Raw genomic sequence first — 14140 nt, 5'->3', positions numbered from 1 at the left:
ACATAGTACAGCAGGGGACATGGATAAATAAACCCATTACAATAAGTTTCTTGCTGGAGCAATGTTCAAAATACAGCAACTGCTTGGAGAAAAGAATGTCAGCTGCCTTGGGAGGTACTGCAGGACTCCCAGGGCAGCTGACATTCCTGGGCAGGTATCATGGAGAAGATAAGTCCAAGCTGCTTGTCTTGTGTGTTTCTTAGCTTTTTAAATATATTTTTTGGCCAGGTGTGGTGGCTCACACCTGTAATTCCAGCACTTTGGGAGGCCAAGACTGAGGCAAGCAGATCACAAGCTCAGGAGTTCAAGACCAGCCTGGCCAACATAGTAAAAACCCATCTCTACTAAAAATACAAAAATTAGCCAGGCGTGGTGGCACACGCCTGTAGTCCCAGCTACTTGGGAGGCTGAGGCAGGAGAATCACTTGAACCCGGGAGGCGAAGTTTGCAGTGAACAGAGATTGCGCCACTGTACTCTAGCCTGGGCAATAGAGCGAGACTCCATCTCAAAAAAAAAAAGAAAAAGAAAATATTTTTCAACATCCACAAAAATATAGAAACAGTACGACGAATCTCCACATCCTCATTACGTGGCTTTAACAATTAGTAACTTGTGGCCACTTTTGACTCATCTACACTCCCATCTGCTTCCCCATCCCTTTGTTTTGTTTTGAAGCAAATCCTAAACATCATTGCACCTGGGAATACTGAGCTGCATTTACAGAAGGAAGTGGAAATGCGTGTGTCTTCCACAGCCGTCCCCTTCCCACCTATTCTTCTGCTCTGAAAACAGATACCCAGATTCCTGCCAGTGACTCCAAAGCCTTGGCTGGTTCAGGGTAAATACCCAAGACTTTACTGGAGCCTCTCGGTTGAAGGAAAAGACTGGGATGCTTCAGTGAAAATCCTATCCTGTCTTGACTGGAATCCTGGCCACATTCTTCTGGTCCGGGGTCCTCATAAAATTGCTAAGTTTTTAGAGGCTTATGGAGTACCTAACGTTTGCACAAAATGGTAGCTACATTCCACCACTCCCATGTGCCCTGAGCAGCCTCCAGGGAAACTTCAGATACCGTGGGGCTTGGCCTGCCAGCTGAGCTGGCCCAGAGATCCTTCCTGTCACAGCTTTGATCTTCACTGGGTTGGGAGCCTGTCTGAATCTAAACATCTGCTTCTCTACTGCCCACCCCCTCAGCATTTCCTAGCTCTCCCTGAAAGGTACAAACATGCATGCAGTTACTCAACCAGAATAGTTATCCTTAACTCCCTCTCCCTCATAATTTCTTTTAAAACAATCCACCATTGTCCACCTCCCATCACCCTTTCATCCAGGTGCCCATTCCCTTCTCTCAAGTCCTGCAATACCTAAACATCGATCCGCCTTTAGCACATTCATCCCCGCCTTATTCTCCACGCAGGAGCTGAGTGATCTGCACAAAACCCTCTGCTAAATACCCTTGCATGGTTCTTCACCCCTGCAGAAACTAACCTCCTTCCCACACCAAGGAGGCCCTGCAAAACTTAAGGCCTCCTTCGGACTTCTCCAGCTTCATCTGCCACGTCTCCTTCCTAGCCCGCAACCAAAAACCATCTTTTCTGGGTCTGTTTTCTCGGGTCTTTGTGTTCTCACCTGGGCAGCTCCTTTTCTCTCTTAAATAAAGAAAGCTACAGCGACTGCGCCCTTGCTTCCATGCGTCATCTCATGGGTCCACAACAACACTAAAAAGTCGTTTTCATTTTGCAGACGGAGAAACTGAGGATGGGCACCTTATCCATGGCCACACAGCTAGTAAGTGGAAGAGCTGCAACCAGGATTCAAACTCGCGGCTCCAGAGGCCACAGGCTCAACCACAGAATCCTAGCCCGCCCGCACATCCCTCCACCGCCGCAGGGACCTACCTCATCCCTCTACGCCTTCCGCTGCACCCAGGCGGAGCTGGTCACGCGGGCGGAGGAAGGAGGCTTCTGATTGGCTGCCTCCAGCGGCGGGCGAGAGGGCGGGGAGCGACGGTGCGGGGGCGTCGCGGAAAAATGACTTCATGACGCGGCTTCTTAAAGGCGCCGGCCCAGCGCGCCGCGGATGGCACAGGCGCGTTCTGGGGGCTCCAGCTTCTGCTCAGAGCGCGGAGAGCCGGGCCGGGCGGGCGCGCGCGCGGGACTCGGCGGCTGGAGGGGTCCGGCCGGGCGGTGTCGGGAGCCGGACCCGCAGGCAGAGGAGCGGGCGCCGCGATGGCTGAGGGCAGTGCCGTGTCTGACCCTCAGCACGCCGCGCGTCTGCTGCGAGCGCTCAGCTCTTTCCGCGAGGAGTCCCGCTTCTGCGACGCGCACCTGGTCCTCGACGGGGAGGAGATCCCAGTGCAGAAGAACATCCTGGCGGCGGCCAGCCCCTACATCAGGTGGGGAGGGGGCCGCGGCGGGCGGGCGGGTGCGGCGTTGCTGCCCGGAGCCGGAGGCGGGGCGGCCGGGCCGGGCGTGGCCCCCAGACCCTGTCCCCTGTCCCCGGCGCAGGGGTCCCCGCGTCACCGTTGGCGTGGCGTCCCTCCCGGCACGCGCCGGAACCCGGCCCCGCTGACCGCGTCCCACGGGCGGCCTCTGTGCCTTCCGGGCCCGCGCTCCCCACGGGACCCCCGCGCCCCTCGGAGTTGTCCCCGGACCCGGGCCGCGATCCCCCGCCCTGTCCCTCCCGGTTCCCACTGCGGCGGCGGACGCCCGGCCTCAGAGACCCGGAAGCCCCCAGACCCCGTCCTGGGCCGGCCGGGACCCGCACCTGCGGGCTGGGCGAGGCCGCGCTGGGGAAGAGTCGGCCCCTCGCCCTGGCCGGGCCCGGGGTCCCAGCTGAAGTTCGCCGGCCGGTCGCCTCCGAATTCACGCTCGGGGGCTGGGCCGGCGCCACCAACCCGGCCGGGAGCGCCCTGCCCGCTGGGAGGCCGGACCGACAGCGCCTCGCGGGGTGCTGGCAGAGAAAACCCTCTCGAAGTTCTCCTTGGGTTGGTAGTCCGATCCCCCGGGCGAAATTCTTCTGCTTGCCAAACGTGTCTTTTCCGCTCCTTTCGGGTAACTGTTTAAAAGAAGAGTTACATGTTGAAGTAAACTGTGGCGAATTCTCAGGATGCGGTTACAACCCGAGGACCGTGAGAGCCTTGCGACTAAGGGCATTTTAATACTTTAGTAAAGCAAAGCTTAACCTGATTTGCCAACTCAACTAACCAGGTTAATTAAAAGGTTGATAAGACAGTGCTTATACAAGTATATCAGATCTTGCAGGAGGCTATCTTTTCTTTTAGCAACCTTCATGCAAACTAGGTTGCTGTTTTAATAAAAGGGAAGAGGGGAATGCTAAAAACTGGAGAAACTGCCCAGTAAGCTGGTTAAATATAGGCTAGTGGTAGAGAATATCACTACAATTGACAGGTCAGAAAAAGCAAAATGATGTGTATTCTTAGCGCTTTGTCCCAGCAAAACCACCACAAACGCTGCACTTTAACCTTTGCATTGGGGAGACATTTGTGCTAACTTAGAAGCAGTTCAAGTGCTCTTGTAACTTCTGGTTTCTCCTGGATTTGTTTTATAAATCCATTTGCGTTCTTTGGCGGTGGGGGGTGTGGAGTGGTGGGGGGGCAGGAGTGGAGGCTGGGGTATCATCATTAGTACAGAATTGGGATTGCTAATGTGACAGACAGCTTCTAGCTGGCAGTTCAGAGGTTTGAGCAACCAATCTCAAATTGGAGTCAGCAGACCAGTCTTCCCTGTTTGGGAAAATGCTGAAAACAACTACTTTAGATGCGTTATTGTTATAGTTATTTAAATGGCATCCGTTTGGCTTAAAAGAAGTAAATTGCAAATCGCCTTATCCTTGCTTGCTATCCTTGTTCATTTTTCTCCATAGCACTTACCACTATGATGTACCCCATATTTTACACATTTACGTTGGTGGTCTTTCCCAACCACAATGTGAGCTCTGTGAGGTCGTGGTGTTTTGTTTTTTGAAACGGCGTTTCACTCTTTCGCCCAGGCTGGAGTGCAGTGGTGTGATATCGGCTCACTGCAACCTCCGCCTTCCAGTTTCAAGCGATTCTCCTGCCTCAGCCTCCCGAGTAGCTGGGATTGTAAACGCCCACTACCACGCCCGGATAATTTTTGTATTTTTAGTAGAGACGGGGTTTTACCATGTTGACCAGGCTGGTCTCGAACTCCTGACCTCGTGATCCGCCCTCCTCGGCCTCCCAAAGTGCTGGGATTACAGGCGTGAGCCATGGCACCCGGCGGTGTTTTCTTTTATTCACTGCTTTACTCTTTGCACCCAGAAAGAACAGTGCCTATCAGTTAATGTATTGAATGAATGACTGCCTTTCTTTCTACCACAGCAAATTCGGACGTTAGAAAATTGACTCCATTACATTTTCATAGTAGACACTGAGTTATACCTAATTGAGAAACGCACTGGGCTCAGAGTTTGAAGACTAGCTTTGTGCTTCCAGCTTTTACTCATATTAGCTGTGAGTTGCTGCTAGATGACAAGGCTTCAGCTCACTAATCTGATGAGTGAGGGATAAAAATGAGTTTTCTCATTTAATCACTGACCCACCTGTGAAGAAATATGTACTAGTGTTTTGACACATAATAGGTCTGTTCCCAGGTTTTCAAAGGTAGTACCCATTGAATTAGGAAATATCTCTAGTCCAGTTCTTTCACTTTCTACATAAGAAAATAGGGGCTCAGTGGACATTAGTGACTTGTGTTATGAGATTATTAGTACTTAATGGTTGAACTAGGATTAGACTCCAAATTAATTGCACCTAGCCTCCTAACTACTCTTACCCTACCAAGTTAGAGCATCACTTGTATTTCACTGTTCTATGTAAACCCTGTTAGCTGGCTTACAATATCTTATAATTAAAATGCTTATCAAGCACTTTTACATACTGTCTCATTTTGGTTTCCATTTTCAACCATCTTTAAAGGTAAGGCAGATTTTTTTTTTACATTTTGTAGGTAAACATGAGTCAGTCAATACGTGTTTCATCAGTGACAGATTAATTGCTTAAAGTTTATTTGGCTATTGAAGTGTTAGAATGTCTTGGGATTTTTTTAAAATTATCAATTTCAAAGGTGTTTCAAAGTAATTTGACGAATCTGTATTACTAACTAGAAATAAATTTAATTTTTTATTTTTACTGGTAATTTTAATACCAGTAATATTAGGCTTTTATAATGTATTTGTTTTGTTTGAACCGCCCTTTAGAGAATTATATTGAAACAAAATGTATTTATGTATTCTAGAACTTGATGTTTCTTATCTTTCCCTTTTGAAACTTAAGCATTTAGATCTGTGATGTCATTAATCTGTGAACTGGATGTTCAGAAGTTCGGTGATCTCTGAAGTTTAATAAAATTCTGGTTTTGTTTAATGTCTGTATTTGGCCTAGTGTTGGTAACTGACATAAGTGCTGGTGTGATTCTATGGTTTAGAAGCAATGTTATGACCTGGCATGGTAGCTCACACCTGTAATCCTAGCATTGTGAGAGGTGGAGGTGGGAGGACCGTTTGAGGCCAGGAGTTCGAGACTAGCCTGGGCAACATAGACCCAGTGTCTACAGTAATAAATCATATACATAAAAAATAGGAGCAGTATTATCTGTTGCTTACTATGTGCCCAACAAAGGGAGCCAGTCCAACTCTGTCACACTGGGAATTAAAGTAACTTTGTTTGGCATACTGTCTACTTAGTATGGAAAAGTCTTTTGACTTACTGGTTTAATCTTTTACTCTACTTTATCTTATCTTTACTCTACTTTATCTTTTAGCTTTTGTTTTTCCTGCTGACTCCCTTAACAATCATACCATATTAGAAAGATTTTAAATATAAAAGGAAAAAGCCAGAAAACTCAACTTTGGCAGCACACCTTCATGATCAGCTCACAGAGGACTGGCATTCCCAGGTTATGTAGAGAGAGCATGTGTCATGCAGCCCTAGGGTGCAGCTGCTCCAGGAAGGAGGCAGGACCTCCTGCGGTCCCTCAACTCAGTAAATGGCATGCATGCCCCTTTCCCAACATGCTCCTTTCCCAAAGCGTTTCCTCCTTTTGGTTCCTGGGTGAGATTTTCTCTTTGGTTTGTTGGGGAAACTAAACCAAAAGTAGTCGACAGGCTGGGCACAGTGGCTCATGGCTGTAATTACAGCACTTTGGGAGGCTGAGGCAGGAGGATCCCTTGACCCCAGGAGTTCCAGGATGCAGTGAGCTATGACTACCACTGCACTGCAGCCTGTCTGGGCGACAGAGCGAGACCCTGTCTCTTAAGTTAAAAAAAAAAAAAAAAGTAGCTAACAACCTTTATAAGAATGGCAAAACTGAATTCGTAGTCATAAGCACCCACAGAATCTTTCCTTTCTCGGCAACTCTGAGACCTTCTGGGGAAAGCTCCCTGGGGCTTGCAGGAAATTTGTTTTTCTTTTGAGTATTACAGTTTGCTCTGCTTCATGTCTGAGGCTCTTCCGATTCTGGCACAGTCCCATTGATCTGATGCAAAGTTCAGACCCATTTCTCTCCTGAGCTGTGGTTCTTGGGGAGTAATGTACGTGAAAAGGATTTGAAAGTGAACTGCTATGACATTGTGGTGGCTCTGTACAGGTTCCCAGTCCTGTGTTCACTTGTAAAATTTAGGGTTTTCTTGAAACCTATTGCAACAAAAGTTTGTTTAGCTTTCACTCCTGGAGAGAAAAAGAGAAAAAGATTCCTAAGATTTTTAGATCCTTTGATGAGTCAGCTAAGAATGTAAATGGCTTTTTTTCCTCCCTCTTATTTTTTGAGGTCTAGTGAGGATAGAGTGAGACATTGGGCCTCAAATCCAGCCTAGGTCATCGTGAGCAACTTTTCTGGGCTCTGGCTTCCTTATCTGTGAATTGAGGTGTTGGGCTACATGGACAGCAAATCCCCTTTAAGTCTAAGTTATGTAGCTCTGTGCTATTTTTGTTTTGCCTCGTGTGTATGTGTTGTGAGGAGGAGGACCTGTTTCTGTTTTTATAGCTTTATTGTATCATTTAAAGTTTTGTTTTATGTTAATGTTAAAGCATTTCTCTTCCCCTGTCATATAGAACTTTATTGGGTATTCCGTTGTATAAATCCAGGCCTGTAGAGTTGTATCGCAACAAGCATTTATGTTATGCTGTTAATCTGGGTATGTTCCAAGGCTTAATTATTGATGAGCCTGTTTTGCCATTTAAATATGAAGTTTGACTCATAGATGATGCTGATGAAACTACTTAAGGAAACTAACATGATCTCTGTAGGAGGTCCAAGTTTCATAGTAACATGGACATTATTATTATTTTGAATATCTGAGACATACACTGTAGTTTAATGTCACATGGGCACTAAAGTCCATGAGTACTATGTGGTGTGTGCAGAGCCTGCTTTTCATTCCCAGTTTACTTTTCTTGATTAATTTATATGAATAACTGCACAGCCTCTTATTAGATTCTCTGCTTCCCTGTTAATGCTGAGAATACACTACCGAGGCAGCAGCATCCACTAAGTGTTCCCTGGTAATGAAAGTCTGGCTGTGAAGCAAAGTGATTTCACAGTAATACTCAGTTAATAATGTTTTGCTTACTTTACAATATTTTCATAATCTTTTCTCCACTTGTGCTTTGAGTTGATAGTCTTCCATAGCAGCTCCCGAATGATTGTCATAAGATCTTGAATAGTGATTGTAACCTGTGAAGTGTCTTAGTGCTCAGGGGTTAGAAGCTCCAATTTCTGAGTCTCTTTTCAAATCCTGAGCCTTCTTAAAATCAAATTGACATTACCTATTTCTTGTACTCTTATGGTGATGGAAAATAAGCTGGGCCTGAGTCTCTTTTAAGGAATCTAGACTTTGTTTTTATCTACTTACTATAAGGCATTCCTAACAGCTGTTCAGAAGATGAAATTTGTCCAGAAGGTCTTGATAGTTGAATGGTTCTCAGTGATTTTCCTTTTCTTTTTTTCCTTTTTTCTTTTTTGTAATCACAACCTTGTTTGATTAAACCCTGTTCTTACTGGGTTTTTCAAAAGTGATAATAACTATGTTCAGTTTCAGAAGATCAAAGACATATTTTATCCAGGCTTCTAAGGAAACTAAGCACTTGTAAATTTCAGTTTAACACAGATTACTCATGTCAGTGTAAAGGTATTTGTTTATTTTATATAACACAGTGGTTGTCACTATTGGTAGCAGTAGATGTTCTAATTCTGGGAGGTTTTTGGAAGGTTTCAAATGATGAAACAAATCAATAAAATTCTTGTTAGACTAATGACTCTAGCATAAAGGGAAGTGTGGGGTGTTCAGATTTATCGTAGAACTTCCCCGAGGATTGTTAGTGTGAGTAATAGTAATGTAATAGGAGTAAAACCTATCTGGTTAATTTCTCTAGTGGATAAGTCCTCACTCGTTTACCTATACTGTTTTTACTTCTGCCTCTTCTTATAGTTCGCATTTTCTCCTGTGACGTCTCCTTCAATGTTCTTAAATTAGTTTTTGTTACATAATTTAGGATTGAAGTAAAATGCTCTTCCACATAGAAATTCTGGTTCCTTAGGATTTATATTTGGATGATACCAACTAAGCATCCAGTTTATAAAACTGCCTTATCCATTGTTTAAAGTGTTAATGAGTTCTTATGATATCAAAGTGGGACTTAAAATCTATTTATAATTTGTAAAGAAAACATAATTAGGACGAATAAGGGTTCCTTTGGCCTCTGAGTGCCATGCAGTAAGTTCTTCACAGGGTTGCATCATCCTTCTGAAAGATACAAGACTATCATTTTGTGTACTAAAGCTGTAATATAAATGAATGATTTGTGAGTTTGAATTCTGGGTTAAGGGTGGAGATGCGGGGGTGTGGGGTGTGACAAGTGGCAGACTATGGTTGCGACCTTGCATTTGAGTGCTTCCCGTGGGTTCTCTGCCTCCTAAGCCACAATGAATCCAAAGAAGGAAGGAAATCAAAGGCTCAGGTAAAGGTGGCAGCTCTGGCTCTGTGGAGGATAAAGATTCTATGTCCAACTAGATGCCCGGACACTCTGCCAGAGTTCCTGATCCTGGTGCTCGGAAGAGCAGAGTTAAATCATCTTCCTAAGTACTTAGGGCCAAAGAGTGACTTAGCCATAGAATGATGGTCAGATGTTTGCTGCATCCATTTCTCTCTGGGAATAAATGGTGAATGCCCTAATTTCTTATAAAATTGTTACAGAAATACTGCGAAATAGAAATACGTAGTGCTTTGCCGTTTGCTATTATAGTGAAGGGATTTGGACTTTTCCTCTGTTCAAATAAATTAGAAAAATGGGATTCTTAGGGAAAATAAGATATTGGCGAAATGTTTTCTTAGTTATCTCCAGTGTTCACCACATACACAGGAGATAAGACATCTCAGCAGCGGGTAGGTACTAGCAAGATGATGGCAAGCAACTGGCAAGGCCACTGCCCTCCATTTCAGTAGAGTAAAGCCTAGAGGGCTTTCTGCCAGTAAAGCCCTAGATATGCCAATGCATATCATAAATGGAAGATGGGAGGACTAGTTTTTAAAAGTTGACTGTTGAATAATGGAATATAGATCAATTAAATATCTTTGGGGTTTTTTTGAAGTTGAGTTTTTATAGAAACTTAAATGTATATTTTTGCTCGTAGATATTTTGTGGTTCTCTCAACTACAAAGTGTTTCTGTTTTTAAGAACAATTTTAAAGACCATTTGATGCTTGTGATTTTTATGGTAACGTATTAATATGAGTACATACATTTTGAAACGTAGTTTTATGGTCATATTAGCATTCATCAGTAACAACTGCCTACGCCTCTGAATAATAGTAAATTGTTTAGTATTACTGAGCTCAAAATATTTGCACTTTTGTTACTTAAATTGTTTATATTGATCAGTCCCTGAATTGTAAGACACTTCATACTGAAACCTTACATTTAGGCTGTGAGTTTGATATGAGTCTTTTCTAACCCACAGAGAACATTCGCTAGAAATGAAGCCAGAAGTTTAAGGACAGTGGGATTTTGAAGGACAATGAAAATCCTTAGAAAGGCCCCTGATACGCGTGTTTGCCATTCTCCTCCCCATACCACAGCCCCCGGTATACTTCAGTGATGGAGCTGGAAGCCAGCAGGACCCATTGGCTAATTATATAGTCTTCCATTTGGTTAGTCAAGGGAATAGTTTCCCACAACTTCTAGCTTCTCTTCTTCTTACATGAAAGTTGGTGCAGGGATTTGACACTTACTATAACAGATGAGAGACTTCTCTCGGGATTTTTGGTGGGTTGGTTTGTTCTCCTGCTTGAGCTCCTTAACAGCTACTGTCTTGTGCTACCACAGCTATCAACTTTATTTCCCGCCTAAAAGTTATAACCCCTGCTGTTGGTAGGAAAGGAATGGACATCTCATTTTTATCACCCCCTGAGTGGGAGGCATGAGCAAAAGAAGTTACCATTTCCTTTATTTACAGGCTTCTTTCATAGTGATTAGAAAAGGGGTTATGAAAATATTCCCCGTCATCACAGGTCTTGGGACATCCTTAAGAAATGCCATCACTGCCTTAACCCATATGCTGTGGGGATGTGTTTACCAACAGTAGATTACAGTTCGAATTAGCATTGTCGAAGGTTACTGAGATATACTGTGCATTGTTTCTTCACAGTAAAGGGGCCTTATATGTAATTAGGGTGTTGTTTAGGGAGTTGATTACAGGTGTAGCCGTTCAACACGTGCAGAGGAGATAACTCGAGACATCTCAGCAGTGGCTGTGTACTAGCAAGATGGCGGCAACCAACTGGCAAGGCCACTGCCCTCCTGGAGCCTCCATTTCAGTCAGTTACAGAGGATTGCGCCTTCCGGGATTCCATCCTCTTGTACTGCCTGCCACTGGAGCATGTATTCAGTCATCTCCCACAAAGAGTATCAAAACTAACACAGTATGTGGAGACCTATGTCAGTCTATTTATTTTTCTATCTCTGTGGGGCCGGAGAAGGAAATAAACATAAAACTAAAGATTTAAAGATTATGTTTGATTTCACTTATTTTTTTTTAGACCATCCCTGTGTTATGGGTAGTTTCAGAATCTCAAGAATGAGCAGAGAATAGATTTGCTGTGTTTATCAGAGTAGACACTTCTGATAGTCTGCCCTAAAAGAATTTAATTGGCTGATTTGACCATTTACTATTATAGTAGTTACCCCAATTAATCACATTTACAGAAACGACTTTCTTTAAGTAGAGAACATCAGTTCTTGGCTAAGCCTCTCTAATTTGCTCGTTTGTTTATTGACCTTTCTAGATGGGGTGCCAGCATCCATGGGGGCTGCCTGGGAAGGTGAGTGGTAAAGAGGTCTAATTACAAAGTCATATGAGTGCGCTGAAGGAAGTCCACAGAGGATGGGTGTGGCTGCTGCTGTGGCCTGGGTGATGGGATCCCTGCTCCAAGGTGGTGCCATTGAAGCTGAGATCTGAGGAAGGAGGAGGCCTAGGCACGAGAAGAGCAGGGGGAGGCACCAGGACCAGGGGTGGCACCAGGACCAGGTCAGGCCTCTCTGGGAACAGAACATCACATACCTGGGAGTGGTGAGGAAAGGGTGGGATGGCATTGACACAGATTAGAGGCTGGGAAGGCCTGTGGTCCCTGAGTTAGAGCTGGCATTTAGACTGCTTCCAAAGAAGATGAAACTTCTGCTGCCATGTGGGGCTGGCTGGGGAGGAGATGGGGTGTGAGAAAGGGACAAAAATGCAATGTATGGCATAGTTGAGTCTGATAGAGAATTTAGGCTTTTTCTCAGGGGCTATAGATGGGTGGTGATGTATTTTAAAAGAGGAATATAGCATCTTGTTTGTACATTGTTTTAAAGTCACTCCAATGCAGTGCTGCTGGGTGTGCTCTATAAAAGCCAAGAGTGGAATCAGTGGCCATTTCAGCAGGCACTGCAGTTGTTCAAATGGAAAGTGGATGGCCTGGGCCAGGGTTTGGTAGTGGAGGTGGACACAGCAGCTGGATTACAGACATTTGGCACCAGGACATGTTGATGAGGAAAAGGGCAGACCAGGGATGGCTCGCAGCCAAGGATGGCTCCCAGGCATGCTGTCGGCTTCTTCATCGTCACCAACAGATGATGTTCATCACACTTACTGTGGGCAGTAAAGTCTAGACAGTTTAGAAAGATTAGTGACATACAGAGTCTACTCTCAAGTTTTACAGCATAGTTTTGAAAAAGCAAAGTATAGAACAAAAGCTATTTTAATTATATAGATATTTCTAGCTGTAGGAATTGTGAAGGGAAGAACTACTTGGGCGATCACGTATGGAGGAAATGGTATTTGAACACAGCCTTGGAGAGGATGAGTAGGAGTAGGGTGGGTGAAAGGGGACAGCAGGGCCATTGAGGCAGAACAAAGGATAAATGCAGGCACATCAGGCACATGTTCGGGGTAGTGAATAGAAACAGTGGCTGGGAGGAAGGTAAGACATATTCTAGCATGCCGGGTTATTGGTTTAGATTTTTACTTTATCATCAGTTGGTAATCATGAAAGACTAGTACTATGCTGAAGCCCTACTTTAAGAAGGTATTTAGTTGCTGTGTATCTACAGGACCAGGAAGGGATGAACATAGAGCTACTAGACCGATTGAGAGCAGCACACTGGGACAGTGTCCTAGGCACCACGGTGGCAGTGGGTCTTTAGAATTAGGGAGGAAATCAACTGATTGCTAATTGAACATGAGAACTAAGAATGAAGAAAAAAGAAGAGACAGCAGGTTTTGAGCCTGGCTGCCTAGGGAAAGTGGCAGAGATACCAGTCTGTCTTAGATGTGTTGAATTTGAGTTAACATTGCTGTTTAAACACCTTAATTATATTCTTCTAGTCCTTGACAGCTCTGCAGAGTACTTCACCTGTCTGTGAATATGTTTTGCTTTCTGCATGTGTTTCTTGTCTCTCTGCCTTTCTTGACTTCCTACTCTTGCTTGGCAGATAATTTCATATTCATCCTTCAAGGCCCGGTTCAACTATCCCTTTCTCTATAAGATGTTTCCAACTCTGCCAAATAATCACTCCCTCCAGCAGGCTCCTTTAGTTCATGCTGTGTGCCTCCAGCAAGGCGTGCATCATCGCCTTTCATTTAGTGTGGAAAACCGGTAGACATATGGACTGGGTAATTTTCAAGCCCATCATCTTTTATGTCCAGGGCCTGGGGCACTCAATCCGTAAGTAGAACTTTCGTATGTAAGATAATTGAGTTGGCTGGGTGCCGTGGCTCACGCCTATAATCCCAGCACTTTGGGAGGCTGAGGCGGGCGGATCAACTGAGGTCGGGATTTCGAGACCAGCCTGACCAGCATGGAGAAACACCGTCTCTACTAAAAATACAAAAAAGAAATTAGCCGGGCGTGGTGGCACATGCCTGTAATCCCAGCTACTCGGGAGGCTGAGGTAGGAGAAGTGTTTGAACCCGGGAGGCGGAGGTTGCAGTGAGCCGAGATCGCACTGTTACATTCTAGCCTGGGCAACAAGAGGTAGGAGAAGTGTTTGAACCCGGGAGGCGGAGGTTGCAGTGAGCCGAGATCGCACTGTTACATTCTAGCCTGGGCAACAAGAGTGAAACTCCGTCTCAAAAAAAAAAAAAAGATAATTGAGTTGTCTGTGATATGTATGTACAGTCAGCATTGCTTAATGGCACCAATACATTCTGAGAAATACATCATGGGGCAATTTTGTCACTGTTCGAACATCACAGAGTGTACAAACCTAGAGGGCATAGCCTACTACACACCTGGACTATCTGGTGTAGTCTGTTGCTCCCAGGCCACAGACCTATACAGCATGTGACTGTACTGAACACTGTAGGCAGTTTTAACACAGCAGTAAGCATATTTTGTGTATCTAAACATAGAAAAGCCACAGTAGAAATACGGTACGATAATCTTACGGGTCCACTGTTGTATATGCTATCCATCACGGACTGAAATGTTGTTACATGGTGCATGACTGTCCTGCCGAGAAAGTAAAAGGTCAGAGTTCAGGATGCTGAATATACTACTTCCAAGTAAGGTTGAACTTTCTGCCGTAACATTTTAGTATGTAGCTGAATACGTTTGTGGGGTAGGG

At 44.8% G+C, this 14140-nt stretch overlaps 1 protein-coding gene across 3 annotated transcripts in view; it reads left to right on the top strand.

The window, feature by feature from the left end:
- Positions 1-2069: 2069 nt before the first annotated feature.
- The window catches only part of GAN (gigaxonin), a 68265-nt gene continuing 56194 nt past the window's right edge, over positions 2070-14140 (top strand). The window contains exons 1-2 of one of the 3 annotated variants that reach the window (XM_030925216.1): positions 2076-2396; positions 11323-11358. In XM_030925216.1, the coding sequence (XP_030781076.1) occupies positions 2230-2396; positions 11323-11358 (203 nt within the window). In that variant the 5' untranslated portion in view covers positions 2076-2229. Of the gene's footprint in view, positions 2397-2972; positions 2988-11322; positions 11359-14140 lie in introns of those variants that run through there. The other 2 variants (XM_030925217.1, XM_010375149.2) reach the window with 2 other exon arrangements.

The sequence above is a fragment of the Rhinopithecus roxellana genome, chromosome 20 (assembly GCF_007565055.1).
Source record: "Rhinopithecus roxellana isolate Shanxi Qingling chromosome 20, ASM756505v1, whole genome shotgun sequence".
In the NCBI taxonomy this organism is placed as follows: domain Eukaryota; kingdom Metazoa; phylum Chordata; class Mammalia; order Primates; family Cercopithecidae; genus Rhinopithecus; species Rhinopithecus roxellana.
This window is presented reverse-complemented; position numbering and strand designations above follow the sequence as displayed.